We start from the raw sequence: 15,619 nt of genomic DNA on the forward strand, positions 1-15,619 counted from the left end.
CTACTGAAAAACAAAGATACTCCTACACAAGAACTCTTCCTTGAAACAAACTCAGTGGTGCTCTGTGCTCAGGCAGGGATTGTATGAGAAAAAACAGGATTTCAGGGCTGCTGCAACAAGCTGAGTCACACTGGGATGTTAAGTCTCACAGAGGAGGATGGTATCAAGATGCAAATGGCACAAAGAGCACCAAGGGTTTGCTCAGTGACGGATTTTTGTAAAAAACTGTTCCACAGATAGAAACTCTTACTGTTAAGCTCTCACGAAATAGCCAACAACTTTTAGCTGCAGAGAAAAACATAATCCCAAACCATTAGAATAATCAAAGCAGAATAAACACAGCATAGGGATTATTCTTCCCCTTCTGTACACGTTTTGTATTCCCTTTCCTTTGCAGTATAACTATGGCTGTCACAAACAGTGCATCGCTATGATAATTTACGACAAAAGTGGCACATTTAATTAGATGTAACACTAACTTATTCATTACATTCCTACAATCAAACACTAAAACGGATATTTGTCCTATTGGGACAAGATGCAGAGATGAACAGTACAACTTTATCTCTGCTGCATGTAAAATACCCATAATTGAGCAGAAAGCCTGATCCCAAAAGCTTAAAAACGTAACGCCAGAGCGGCAAATGTGATTGGATTTCTTCTAATCTCATCATTTTGCTCCATATGTGGCCCCAATCTGTTTAGGATTGTTAAAATTCCTGGGTATTGTAGTACCTTCCCCAGAGACAGCTGGAAGAACTCGGACAGCCTGGACCAGATGGGATGCCAGCAACTCCAGCCAGGAACAGCAGAAAAGAGGACAGCAGTTAACTCCTTCTCTGTTGGCTGCCTCAGAACAGATCCAGAAGGAAAAATCATGCTTTCCCATCAGCTATACGAGGTACTTGGTGGAGATCTTGAAAGCAAACTGCTGCAGACCCTTAGGACAAACAGAGCAAAGACCAATGATTGCATCCTTCTGATAAGTGGTTCTGCACTTTAGGTAGAAAATCCCACGCGTACGCGGAAGAAGGAGCTCTCCCAGGTGCCCAAGAAGAAAGCAAAATGGTCAAAACAAAACCAGTACCTATGAGATGAAAGGCCTCACGGCCAGATTGAAAGTGTTTGTAAAAAGCTTTTGGAATAAAATACAAGCACGGACTCTTCCTCCAGAAAAGAGAAATTTGGTAGGACTGTGTTTGATTTGAGAGCAGAGTCTGGCTGCTAACATTACCTGCTGCTCTACAGCTTGTCATTAAGAGGAATTAAACCAGCACTTGGGAACCTGTTACAGAAAAGACTTGGATGTTCCTTGTTTGTAAGGACGGATTAGTCTGATTTATATGAGATTAATCCTTTGGCATGTAAAAAAAACAAGAACACAGCTAAAAACAAAATATGGGATTACCCTATTAACATAGCACACTGATTATCAACAGTACGACTCCTTCCCTTTCTGTAGCTTCCTCAATTCAGCAGCTCGTGGTTGAATTGACAACTTCACACCATGATTCCATACCTGCTCAAACAGTTACTTCGATGTCTTGAAGGGAATTTTGTAACCGCTTTAAAAGTCCTTATTTGACAGGTCTCAGACTAAAATCCTGAAAGCCTGAGGGAATGGTAAAAGGAAAAGGAAGTGAAAATAGCAGCTCAGGACCTTCAATACTTCTTTAATTCACGAAGCTGTTAGTGTAATACTGAATCCTGGCTGGAGACCCGATTTTGCTATTGCACAATATTTGCATTTGTGGAGGAACACAAAAATAAGGAATTCCCCCAATAAATTGGATATAGTACCATCAGAAGCAATCACATCCTGCAAGAACAAAGCCTTGCACACAAATTCTCCCATATACAATATATAATATTTCTCTCTGGACTCCTCTGAGTAGTTACAATCACACTTAAAATATGAGACAATAATGAAGGGTAATCATGTTTCCATATTTTCAGATAACTTCTTAATAAAAGACCTTCCTTTCAAGACTGTCTACAGTATCACTGGGAAAAAAATAAATTCCTTTTTCAAGTAAAAAAGTAGCAGCATCTTGTTCCCTGGAAAGTGACTGCTAAGCAAAAATCCTCATCTGGAATTTCAGCATATACAGCTATCACCCCTATATAATCCCCTGGAGAACTCAGAGGCATGCCAAAGCAGGGGTTATGGATCCAAAATGTGGCAGGCCACTGACTCTTTAGCCTGTAAAATCAACACTCAATGCTGGGACAACCCATTTCCTGCTGCAGGAAAAAAAAAAAAAATCCCAAGTCCACTTTTCACCTAGGAGCAGTTCCCTGTCTTTCCAGCTTTATTAATGCTGCTAAATAGAAACAGACCAGGGCTTTCCTTCTCAGACAGTCCTCTGAGTGTTTGTGCATTGCCAAGGATTGGCAAAACCTGAAAGAAATAGAAGCAGTTGCCCCACCATTGTACCTCACCATGCTTGAAGATCCAGACTTTTACTTAGGCTTCTCTCTCACAGTTTCAAAGGAAAGTGTGCTCCTTTCTGGATCCCAGCTGCATGCCTAAGAAGGTATTTTCTGAGCAGTAATATTAACCAGCAGTATGTTAACTTCTCAAGGATCTATTAGTTCTGGTAGCTATCAAGCAGTGATTCTGACAATCCCTCCACTTGGAAGCAGATTTTTAAAGAAATTTGCACACTTCTGATAGCCATCAGGACAAGTGAGATTCTTTTGCCAAGAGAAAAAGATTATTACTTGCAGCCACGGAAAATGCAAAAGCTATTTAGATGCTATAATTTCCCCTGCAGATCCAATACAGAACATGTACAAAAATGTCAGACACACATAGCTGCTTGCCTCCAGTCAGAGCTATGAACACAGGAATTAATGCTAGTTAAAGAGGTATTTTTAGACAGGTACGTAGCTGAGAGCCAAAAGACTATCAATTTTGAATCAGATGTTTGAAAGACATAGGCATATGTGAGCATCTGAAGAACAGGAAAGGAGAACATTACTTGTCTCATAACTGAAAGATTAGATTTCTATTTCCCCATGCACTTTTAATGTGCTTACAGAGTTTCATGAAATACAACTCCTGGGGCAGGGCTGGGGACACAAGGAAGCTATCTGTGTACGCAGCAGCCTGGGCTACAGCCAGGGCCTGATGCAGATGGGCTGTGGTGGGAATCCCAAGCAGCCCTATTACCATGCTCCAGTGCATTGTACTGGGGAAGAAACAAGACACCTTAATCTCTCGCATTTTCTGATGAAAACAACCTGATCAAAGACAAGCTAGCAGCGTGAACAATTTCTCACCAGGAAGACCTGTGGTGAGGTTTTCTCTCCCTATGCCAAAAGCAAAGACATGGTAAACTTCATGGGTCAGGCTGGGCAGGTTGTCTCCTAGAGGCACTCTGAGCAGCCTTCTGTAAAGTATCCACAGAAAAAGTAACCTGCTGCAGGCAGGAAGTGCTGGAAACAGCTGCCAGGGACTGCAGGATGCTGCTCTGCCTCGTGGAAGCCTTTACCAGGACTGCTCTTCCTGGAAATACACACCTGAAATGCCTTTGAGAGCTTCAAGCTAGACTTCTTGTTCCATCAGAATTCCATCATTTTTAGCATTACTGATCTTTCAGCAGGGCTACTACATAAAAAGTATAATTCACATACTAGCTGTTAAAAGTGGCTATCTCCTGCATTTATTGATGGCCAGCAGGGTTGGGACAACAATTGGATCTCTTGTGCAGCCTTCCTGAAGTTATTTCCTCAGCTCTGAAGCACAACAGATTCATTGCAGACTAATCTTTCCTATTGAGAAATCTGTGGTACCAATTTGATGCATAACGAGTGGTTGATTTATCCCTGTTGCAACGCCACTGAGTTCGCTCAAGCTATATAGTCCATAAGTCGAGCTCTTACTTTCCTAGTAGACAATACTAGTTTTTTCCTTCGAAACCATATGAGTGAAGCTCTGGATGCACCAATGTACATCCTGCTCCAGCAAAGCATATAAGCACATATATGGGAAGCATGAGAAACTACTGAGGAACTGGTATACCTCCATAGCTATATCACCTTGTCAGCCTCTTTCTCCTGACAACTCTGTTCATATTATTCAGCAGGAGACAGAGTACTCCTTTGGGCATTTGGCTTAAAATAGATAAAACAAACAGTGGAAAGAAGCCCATTGCTTGCCCTGGAAGCTGACCTATGCTCTGAGTATGTTGATAGCAGCATGGAAGCTCTACAAGGGTAAGACAGTGAGTCTTACCCTTCTGATCTCTTGCATAATAAACCCACCTACTGTGCCTGTATTTACTGGTGATTTACCAGACATGAGAGACATCCACTCTTGAGCTTTTCCCCAAGATCCTCCTACTTAACACCACCAGTTACTCCTTAACAATCCCTGCTGTCCACTTCCACTTAAGTCCTTCCAAAGCAAAACATACGCTGCAATCCCCATACTTACATTATGGCTAACACTCTTTCTCATGCTTGTTTCAATGCACCTCACCTGACCTACATTTCCCTCTTCCACACCCAGTCAGGGAAGTCACTGAATAATTTCACAGCACCTTTCTCTCATGTTCTTTTTTTTTTTTTAGGGGAATGGTTTGCTTCTGGCTGTGTTTACATCTCCATTAGTTCTTTATCCTGTTGCCTGAATGTTTTTTTTTTAGTTCTGCTTTTTCTAGCTGTCTAAACATCTTACAAAGTTCCTCATCAGCACCACAGCACCAACATTCTGATCATGGAGCATCTGTACCAAGATTCCTACACGCTGTCCCTTTGTAAAAAAAAAAAAAAACCAAAACAAACAAACAAACAACAACAAAAAAAAAACCAAATGGGCTCAGCAAGCCCATTGCTCAACTAAATTTATAGGGAACTCTCGCTGAAAAAAATAGAATTAATCCTGCCATATTCTACAAAAATAGTAAACACACTATAAATATTTCTCTCCATTATACCTACTGATGAGCAAATTTAAGTCTTCTTTGGGCTGTGTTATGCAGAATCTGTTGAGATCTCTTTACGCTTCCCCTCTCCTCATGGAATTTTTAGGCTTAGCAAGGCTTAAATGATACATCTTCAACGCAGGGTGGCAAGAGCAAAGTGCTGCTGCAAATCACTCTGTTCAAACACCAAACAAGCAGTTTCAGTTTTAAATAGATAAAAGACATCCCTAACATTCTGTCTTTTTACCTTGCAGATTACTTCACACAACTTTCCAGGGTTGTCCTTTGGAGTAGATAAAGTCTGTGCAGAGACATCTCAGTTCTCCTCTCCTGACACACCAGGCCCAGAAACCAGTGAGCAGAAGCAGCATGTCCCACTCTCACACAGCAGAAGTAGGCCTTTTTGTGACAAAGGCTTCCCTACAGCTGCTATGCAGCCCCAATTGCAGAAGCAATTCTTTATCTGGCTGAGAGCAGTTTCCCATGAACCCTCAGCCACAACACAGCCTATACACCATTGGAGTTTCTTATACAGCCACTGCAAGCCAAGAAACCTGCACAGCTCTGTTCAATAATTCCTGACAGGCTTCAAAGGATTGCTAATTCCAGACCACTTCAAAAAAATGCAGAGTATTCTCTCACACTTTTTCTTCCCTCCCTTCTGTGAGCCAGTCAGCACCTGTTGGGCCATAAACAACAGAACTAAACACAGCAGCTCTGAAACAATCCTGAACAGCTTCACTGCTGAGGGCAAGAAAGTCCCATGGACTTGCTCCATGAAGAGTCTAATGCCAAATATTTTCTGGAGGCAATTGGTGTGCCCATTGCTGGCCAGAATTGTGGACTAATAAGGGTTAACTGTTCTCCCTGTCTCCCCCCCTCCCTGTGCTTCTGTCAGAGCCCTGCTCTGCTCTCCGGCCAGGCTGGGCTCAGTGCTCCAGCATTCAGCATCTGCTGACAGTGAGCTGAGCCAGGTCCTGGGGTCGGGTGAAGCACGGGTGAAGGTGCACAGTCCCCCAGGAGCTCCAGAACAGAAAGAGCAGCAGCCAGAGGTCCGGAGAATGCAGAATTACACAAGTTGAAAATAACCTTTGAAAAATCCTAACCTAAATATCAAAACTGTTTCTCTTTCCTTGAAAGACGGCAAGCAATCTAACTACGATGCCTATTGAAGAGCCATATGGAAAAAACAGTTCTGTCCTGTTAAACTGGTTGCGCAGTTTTGTTTTTCATCTGTCTACAGAGATCTGAGAATTCCATGTTTTATTTTATGCTTTTTCAGCAAAGAAAGCAAGTGAACTGGGGCTCATCTGGCCAGAAACACAATAGGTAAGAACAGTATTTTTGTGTAACGTATTTCCAAGAGCCTGAGTGTACAGTGTTTGTGTAACTGAGTGAAAACTGTATTTAGGATGCTGTTCTCCTTGGGATAAGCTGATTATAGGTTGGTTGGTCACTTGGTTGGTTTGTTTTCCCAGACAAGAAAAGCTGAGCTGCTATAGTATCAGAGTGGTGTGCAAGATCCTGGCAGTTAAACAGTAAACAGACTTTTTTAATCCTCTCCAAAGCAAAGAGCAAAACAGATTCCACCGACAAAGGTAAAGAAAAATATCTGGGGTTTTATTTAAGCTATAGTTAGAATAGAATAAGAACCAAGTGGCAAAGAAGTGCCTCAGAGTCATAAGGGAAGCTCTGCTAAAGAATAATGAAAAGATATTTTCAAATTTTCTTTCAACTTGTTCAGACATTTGTTTAATCTTTCATTGAGCCAGGTGCAAAAAATATTGAAGAGACCTTGAAAAAAAGAAAAGAATAGTCTAACCCTACTAGGATGTTAAATAAGGCATTTAAATGTTCTAGTAGCAATCATTGTAATAGCCTCACCAATACTAGAGATACACATTAATTTGAGAATCACTGATGAAGATTTTGTACATGAAAGTCTACAGTGCTTTCATTGCTTTGCTTAAATGTGACGATCTTGAACGGGTTTACAACTGAAATAGCCCCTTCATGGACTCAGATGAATTGTTCCAGGCAGAAGCTGAGTTGTTGACTTAGCCCAAGTCAAAAGCTCATTTGCAAACGTGACAAGGAAAGGGCTGATCTAAAGCAAATGTTACAAAGGACTGATGCTCTGCTTTTTATGTTCTTTTTATCCCTGGCTGTTAATCTGATAAAACCAGGATCTCTACTACTTCTTGTTGTTGGTAAGATACAACAAAATACTACCTCTCCCCCCACCAAGAAAAAGATAAACACAAAACTCTGAGCTCCCTTAGCTTTCCAAATCCTCAACTACAACTGCCACCTGTTTTAAAGGTCTGCACCTTTTTCACTTTTATACCTTTTCCACTCGTGTATTTTCCTTTTCTGAAGCAGGATGTGGCAGAGAGGAGAAAGTCACAAGAATAATTAATAATTTCATATTAACAGTGTATTACCAAAAGTTCTCATCTGGAGCCTCCTATCTGCATAGTTCAGCACAATGTACACAACTGTTCAAGCAGCATCAGCATTTTTGTAGGCAAGTTCTAGAAATACTTGAGCAGCTTAGATTTCTTTCAAATGTTTGAAGCTGACAATTAAGCCTCTTTGCAAAAGGAGATGGGCATATATGATTTTTGATACCTGATATGGTTAAAAAACAGAGTTGTTATGGTTCTAGTGAGCAGCAGATGTAGCAATGGCCTGGAAACAACACAGTTATGAAAGGCATGTTTAATGCACAGTGATTTATCCAGCTACATTTGCCCACCTTCCCCACAGTAAGACATTCATCTTCCAAAGTAGATAGACAAAAAAAAACTTACAATCCATTTAGAACCAGTTTAGGGCTGGTTATCAGAATCTAACACTTTTCATGGAACAGGATCTCATCCAGCCCTGAGTAACTTCTTTTGATCCTCCTCTTCACATGTCCTTATTGCCATGACTGATTTACAATCTGTGAATTAAAAAAATAAGATGACCTTGGACAGAAGGTATGTCTGGGGTATAGTGACACCCTTTAAGTTCAGAAGTCACATTTCTGTTACGGATAACTGAGCTTTGAATTTATTAAATGAATTCTATAAGCAGGGAAAAAAATAATTTTATTCTCCACTCATTTTGTCAGTAGTGAAGCTACTCTCTGGCTGATATTGCACCTTGCCACATTAACTACATATGTGTAATTTTACAGTTGAAGACTTTATAGCAGCTTCGCCATTAAATCTTTGCAGATTCCAAAATATTTCTGAATTATAAGCAATTTAGCCATCTGAAGACTGTTGCTCAAATGCTTGGCTTGCTGTAACAGTAAATATCACTAGAGCAATAAAAGGAGCATCATTGATCATTTTCTCCTTTAAAACAACTTTCACTTCTCTTCACAGTACTGAAGATGTCCTGTGTCTGGTTTTATCTGCCTCTCTGCCTTCTCACAGCTGCTTGCCTGTGTCATTCCCTTAAAGCACCCACTACCAGTTCCCAACAGAGCTTCGAGAGTGGCCTCTTCAACTTCTACCATTCCCTGATTCTTGCTGATGGTAAGGAAACTACAGTTCATCTGCTGAAGGATATCCCTAAAAGGTAAGCACAGATCAGCCACAGTCAATTCTTTTCTCATGTACTTTCCTGCAACACCAGCAGCCACACGCTAACAATCCAAGTCACGAACTGCTGTGTGCCTGCATAGCTCTGACATGTCTACTGAATTTACTGACACACCAGTGAAGTACAGGTGCCTTCCAGTGTACACTGTTGTTTTGCCCAGAATCTAGAATGACCCCCCTCTTTCTAGGCAGCTTTCTGTGATGGTTACAGAACTGGCAGGTTCCAACAGCAATCAGTTGCTACATAATCAGCCTGGCTTCTGAACCACAGAAACATCAGCCTCCCCAGAGCAACTGTAAAAGACAAGAATTTTATCTAGCACAATAGTAACCCGAAAAATCAGTAAAATGCATGCAGAATTCTCTTATAATAAAGCATCTATTAGCATCCTGCATACTAGAGATGTCTTAGTTGAACAATACTATAAGCCTGTTAAGATCAAATATGAGTGTCGTGTGGAAGTTAGTTTCTTCGTATCCTCAAAATACTTGCAGTTTTCCACCATATCTGAACATACACACAATGTAGATATTACAGCTGATAATCTCAAAACAGGAAAGGCAAACTAATTAGCCTGTTCAGGAAGAGATGAACTTCAGGTGGTTTAATCAGAATCCTTTGACCAGTGGAACAGCACATACAGATTTTGATGAATACTGAGCCATCTGGTTCATCCCCTGTTTCACAACTTCTGTTCTCTCAACACTCATTGCGTAGAAACTGAAACATGGCATATTACGTAATGTGACATGCTTACAAAAAAAAAAAAAAAAAGCAAAACTAGCTCTTCCTTTTAAAGGAAAATAGGCATTTAGATCTAAAAGAACAGTACATTTCACTGTTCTGTGACATAATAGGAAAATTCCTATTAGCAGGCAAACAAACAAACCAAAACCCTTCAGTTTCACATGATCAAGTAAGAACCTTAGGAAGCCTAGAACCATGCAGACGGGAAACCAGAAGATGAAAAGATTTGGCTTATGAAAGACTTGAGAATGCGAAGCTGCTTCCAGTGAAGGTCAACTCCAAACAAATAGCCACATCCCTGAAATTAATGCAGACCTTTATGCTGATGTAATGTTTATAATAAATAGGTTTTCTTTTCAACAAACAAACAAAAATAAGTTGTCTACATTTAACTGCAGAGTGAGCTACCAGCATCCAAACATTTCCTGTGGCTGTATACAGCCACAGTTTACTGTTTACAGAAACAACAGAAAGAGAATGGGTGGTACAGGAAGCAAGACTTCACTGTAAATAAGAATAAAAGATTTACTGAGTAGATCGATGCTCCCTTGTACTACTAACACACCACAGCTTTTGTCATCCAAGCAAACTGGTTAGAACAGTTACGTGAAATTGCCAGTGACAGACAATCTTCAGGGTTGATCAGAATCGTTCTATCTTCATCTTACACAGATGGAGACCGAAACATGCAAGAAGGTAAGAGAGAGCTTGCTCTCTAGGAGTCACTGTGGAACTCCAGTCAGGAAATTCTAGGGGGGGAAAAAAAAAAAAAATGTACCCAAGAGTTGCCAACAAGTGGTTATCTAGAAGGTAATCAGTTTACCACATTCATCATCCAAAATAAGCACACGTAAGTACTGAGATGCAATATTCACCTGAAACATACTGAAATTCACAAGGGAAAAACATTGCCTGTGCTAAGTGGACAAAACCTCCAGGAACAACTGATGGATTAAAAAAAAGAATATATGTTCTTCCTGCAGGTGGAAGTTCCAGACATTCCTTATTTTGTTGCACTGATGCATCTCAAAGTGAGCAGTCATTTCTATCCACATTGAAATGTCCACATCAAGAAAGGTACACTTCCTGTGAGTGTCAAACAGACCTGAATTTCTTCATGTTTCTCCTTGGATTCATATCCACATCTACAGGTATTACTTCGTTTTGGAAGAAGACACAGCCCTTGTACCTTTCACAATAACTGTGACCCCTTGTGATGTCCCCATTGAGTGGAGCATACTCGTGCACAAAGCTTCAGCACGTTTGCTTGGGAAAGCAGCACAAGGTAAGATCTTCAGCCTACCTGAGAAGAGCTGTAGAAAGTATAAGTATTATACATTATCTAAGAAGTATTGTTACACAAAGTTCTTTACAGGCTTAAATATCATACTTGCTCCTTCTATAAACAGGCATCAGAGGAATTTGTCACAGGTGAAATTTGCAGTTCACTGGATTTTGCCAAAGTAGATTAAAAATTACATCTATACAAGTCAAAAACTCAAAAGTATCTGAGAACAACATGGATTGCTTCACAAACTCTTTGCACTTATCCAATTTTCTCCCTGCAAATTTGTCTCCTGCGAAGAATCTAAACTGATAGTAGTAACATTTTCACACTGGAAAATGTTGCTTGCACCCCTTGATCTCCATGCAGTGTCTAAAATCCCTCTTCTCCCCCTGCATTAAACGAGGCAGGCTTTCCAATCAGCCCATGCTTAGTGAAGAGCTGTCTCAGCTCCTTCTCCATGGCTTAAGCCATTTCAACCAGTCACTTTCTGGATTGTTTCTAATTGATGTGCTGAAGATACAGCCTTTTTTTTTTTTTAAAGTAATGTCACCTATCACAACAGTAGGCATTAAGCAAAGTTTAGCCCAAGAGGAAATTCCATTATTTTTAATAATTTCTGGAATTAATTCCCCCCAAAAAATCAAATTTGAGAGGTCCCACTAGCAAGTTCTTGTCAGACAGGCATACACAACTAAGGAGTTAAATAAAATTCCTTTACATTAGTAAGCTTTCTCTCTTCATAGAAAAAAAGCAGCAAAAGTCTAATATAAAGAAAACTTTCATGGAAAATGAATCTCCTTGAAGTAAAATGTCTAAAGAGAAATCTAGTGGGAGATGAAAACTGAAGGCACATAAGGCACCATAAAGTTCAAGACTTTTGCAAGTTGTTTTTATAATGATAGCCCTTATGAAAATCACAATAAGCAATGTTAAAAAGTCACTGAAATTTTACTTCAATAAATTACCAGTAGCAAAAAGCATTTGTAGTTATGATTATTTTCAGGGAGGAAGAAAGCAGGATGTTCCCTAACATATGAACAACAAAACCCAAGCAATGTTCAACATACATTAAAACAGATGTTGCAGTTCTGCTTCTTCTTGCAGGTGATCTCAATACACAAGATGTCTCAAAATTCCAGAAGGCTACAAGCATGATATCCACCATTTTCAACTACAAGGGAAATTCTGTAGAGACTTACATGGGTATGTCTTCTCAGTCTGCCCTTTATATGCTAGAGTTCTTATCCACCGAGCGTGACACACACATCACTGTGTACTTAACAACTGACACAACGTCTGGGCACCTCTATCCAGAACTTCCACTGGATCCACGCATAGATGTTATTGGCGTTGGCCATACAACAGTGACTCTGACATGGAAACACAGTCCCTCTGCCTTGCAACACAGAGAAAGCATCCAGTACTGTCTTCTAGTTAATGAAAAGCACAATTATAAGAGCTTGTGTGCTGCTGAGACAGCAATGAGATTCTCTGGAATGAAAATGCCACCAACATTAGCTTTGTCTCTCTCTCCATACCTTATTGAACCACAGCAGGTAATGATATTATCAGACAGTGAACTGAGCATCATCAACAAAGTGAGCAGCGGGGAAGTCAGGCAGATATGTATGGGTACCAAGAACACCTATACAGTGCCTGATCTCAGTCCCAGCACTCAATATTATTTTGATGTCTTTGTTGTTAATCTTCTCACAAATGCCAGTGCTGCTTACACTGGGACATTTGCAAGAACTCTAGAAGAACCTGAACCTAAAGTGATGAAGCTTAAAGATGGGAAGGCAGTTCAGGTTGTACTGGATGGGAAAAAACAAAAATTGTATAGTTTGCAGTACCAAGCGAGGCACAAGAAAGTACAATTTGCCTTTCAGTTGTGCCATGGTCAAGTACAGGTTCACATAACAAAAAATGGTAAAATAGTGGCATCAGAAAACATTCTGGGATTGAGGTATTTGTCACTGAAGGGAAAGCCATTGGACATGTACCTGGTGCAGCTAAAGTCCACAGAGGAATCCAACTCTTCTGTGAAAGTGCAGGTCTCCCCCCATTTCCACAAGCCCTTATTCCCACTTCTTCCAGAGAGCTTAAAAATCAAGTCTTTCAGTAAACTGAGGACTTGCAACTCTGTCACCATTGCCTGGCTGGGAACACAAGAGCAGAGCAAGTACTGTGTGTACAAGAAAAGAATTGAAGAAGATCAAGTATGGATGGAACTGAGAAATACAGACACATGCTCTGGACCTGAATCTCGGCACAAGTCAGAGAAAGTGCTGTGCAAGTATTTCTATGACATAAATCTCCAGCGAGCTGTCACCACAGAGACTATCAAAGGGCTGGATGCAGGGACACTTTACTTGTTTGACATTTATCTCATTGGGCCATCTGGCATCCCTGTCAGATATCACAGCAAAGTTGTGAAGACAAGGAAAAAGTGTTGAAGGTTCTTCCAGAGACACTTTGAAATGAGTGAATGAAGACTATTTCCAAAACCAACAGTAATCCATATCATAGGCCATACAGTTTAATACATGTCAACAAAAATATTCTAAAGCCATAATATTCTGCAAAGGGATTATCTTAATTCAGATTATTACACTTTTGCATCTTCTCCGGCATGCTTTTTTTTTTCCCCCCCTTCTCAGCTGCCTCACTGAGGCATCATGAACATGAAATTCATTCATGCACAGAGAAATAAAATACTCAGTGGCACTCATGAGTTAGATAGGTTACCCAAAATGCTTCTGAAATACAACACAGAAAATGGAAAAAACCCCTCAAGGAGCATCACTATTTTTAAGTTCTAATTTCCCAATGTGTGCAAGTCCATCAGCTAATGAGAAAATGAAAAATTCCCCAAGTCAAGCTGGTTTGGAATAATCAAACTTACCCATTGCTTGAACAGCTCACAGGGATGGAGGAAATAAAGTCTGTGGAACTGTTATCAAGGTGCCTCAGTTCCACAGCTCAAGTAAAGCAGGCTGACATACCTTCTCTATTACCTGCATGCTAGCTTGACTTTTATCTTTATAGAGAAAATATTAATGTCTAAAAAGGGCTAAAACTTGGACCTGGACTAGTTCTGAATCCAGTTTTGCTGGGAGCATACAGACTGCTGTGCTGCTACCCACTGAGGAAAGAAATAAGTAATCCTGCTGTGGAAAGGTTTTTGTTTTGTTCTCTTAATATATAGCCTCTGTTATCAAGGCCGCACTCATCTCTGCATGACTCCGGAGAGTCATGTACTTGATCTTGACATCCCTAACCCAGCCTGTATCAATGGATGTGTTGCTTTAGGAAAAAGTAAATGTGGTTTTCCTTTTAAATATCAAGAAGAAAGAAGTATTTGTAGTACAAAGCCTGACAAACATGTTTTTTGTTGTCTGCTTCCTTGATTACCTTCCTTAGATGACAAAAGAGAAAGAGTACAAAAGATACAAAAAAAAAAAATAAAAGTCTTCATAAGAAAACATGTTGAATTTCCATTATCAGCAGAAAATATTTTGCACATATGCTGTTGGCAGGTCTGGAATTTATGCATAAAAAGCTGTATTAGAGTGACTGACCCAAAGGTTGCTAGAGAAATCTTGCCTGCAATCCTTTCCTCTGCAATTATACTGCACAAAAACAAGCAATTAATTCCACTATCGTACATTTCAGAAGTTCACTTGCTATCCAGGATCAAGGTTGTAGCTTACTCTGAATAATTATTACCTCCAAACATGCTTGGAGGCACTTAGTAAGGACAGAATCCGTCCTCTGCATATAGACAAGCAATTAAACATTTCCTGCTCCAAAGACTTTATCATCATGCTAAAGAGGATGTTTGCTCAGCCTCTGCATGGTGCATCCTGTCCATAAGCAGACTCATTAGTCCCAGAAGGGCTCTGGCCTACCCATGTGATTAGCAGCAATGTCCAGGCCTTGACTAGGCTTTACATTCCTGCTGGCAGTATCCAGGATTGAGCAGCGCTGTGGCAGGAGCCATGTTCTGACCTCCTTCTACACTCCACAGGCCTTTTGGCTAATTACAGGGGCTGGCAGCTGCATTGCATTTTTCCAGGGCAAGCCTTCTCTTCATTTCACTCCTGCCAAAATCAGTCTGAGCTCAAAGAGCAACAGAAGTCACCTCTACTTGGAAGTCTTAAATGTTTTCTTCTGCCTTCCTCTACTTCAGGCATTTATATTCTGGGGGAACTTAGTCTGACAAGTGACTATTAACCAGAATAATGAGAAAGGAAGAACAGGAAGATAGTTTAGCTGCATGTACAAAATACTGCTGATCTACAGCCCTCAGCAAATCAGAGCATTAACCCCTGCTTTTGTCCTCTATACCTTTATCACAAAAACATCACTGAGTGGAGACAGGCACATTGGCACCTTGCCTAATACCCACGCCTCTACTAAGGAGTAGAGTATGGTATATGGAGTACATTCTTAATAGCTTGAGACTCCTTAGCAAATGTCGGGTTCGCCAGCCCCAGCTATGACATCAGCAGAGCAGCGACCACTGGTGAGAGTGCTGCTGCTGGGTTCTCACTCACAGGAGCTACCACCCCACACCCCAATTTCTCTACAACCAGAAATCCTGTTCACAGGAGACACAGTTGGGCTGTAGAGAAGAACATGCTGCTCTGCCAAAACCAAACATCTGTTATAAGCAGAGCAGGCAGCCTGCCCTCAAGGTAACAACCCACACTGCCCACGTGTGCATCCAGGCATGGTCTGTAGCATAGAGGCCAGCAGCAGCAGGGAATATTCCATTCCATTGCTCTTTCCACTGTGATTCTGCTTGTGTGCACCAGTCTGTGCAGCTGCTGTTAGTTCACTCGTGCCTACAGCCTGCCCACGAGGCAGCTCTTGGGCACTCAGTTTTAAGCCAGGTGCCACTTTGTTCACTGCTGTTCTGGTAGTGAAGGCTCAGATATATCTTTGCAGCATCCGAAGGCTCCATGTAACAGTGTTCCTGCCCCTACCAGCTGCTTGTTGTGCAGCTCCCTGCCCTCAACACCCAGAAGCCCTTTTGCTTTTAGAGCCATTT

General features: G+C 40.9%; 1 protein-coding gene across 1 annotated transcript; it reads left to right on the top strand.

Annotated features, from left to right (window-relative positions):
- Positions 1 to 8,316: 8,316 nt before the first annotated feature.
- On the top strand, positions 8,317 to 13,019 carry LOC306947101 (protein NDNF-like; the record flags this gene model as incomplete). Its single annotated transcript, XM_079536305.1, has 3 exons — positions 8,317 to 8,504; positions 10,427 to 10,560; positions 11,668 to 13,019. 3 exons carry the CDS (start codon positions 8,317 to 8,319, stop codon positions 13,017 to 13,019), a joined length of 1,674 nt encoding a protein of 557 aa, XP_079392431.1.
- Between the last annotated feature and the right edge of the window lie 2,600 nt (positions 13,020 to 15,619).

This window comes from Tetrao urogallus (assembly GCF_951394365.1).
Source record: "Tetrao urogallus genome assembly, chromosome: 5".
NCBI lineage: Eukaryota > Metazoa > Chordata > Aves > Galliformes > Phasianidae > Tetrao > Tetrao urogallus.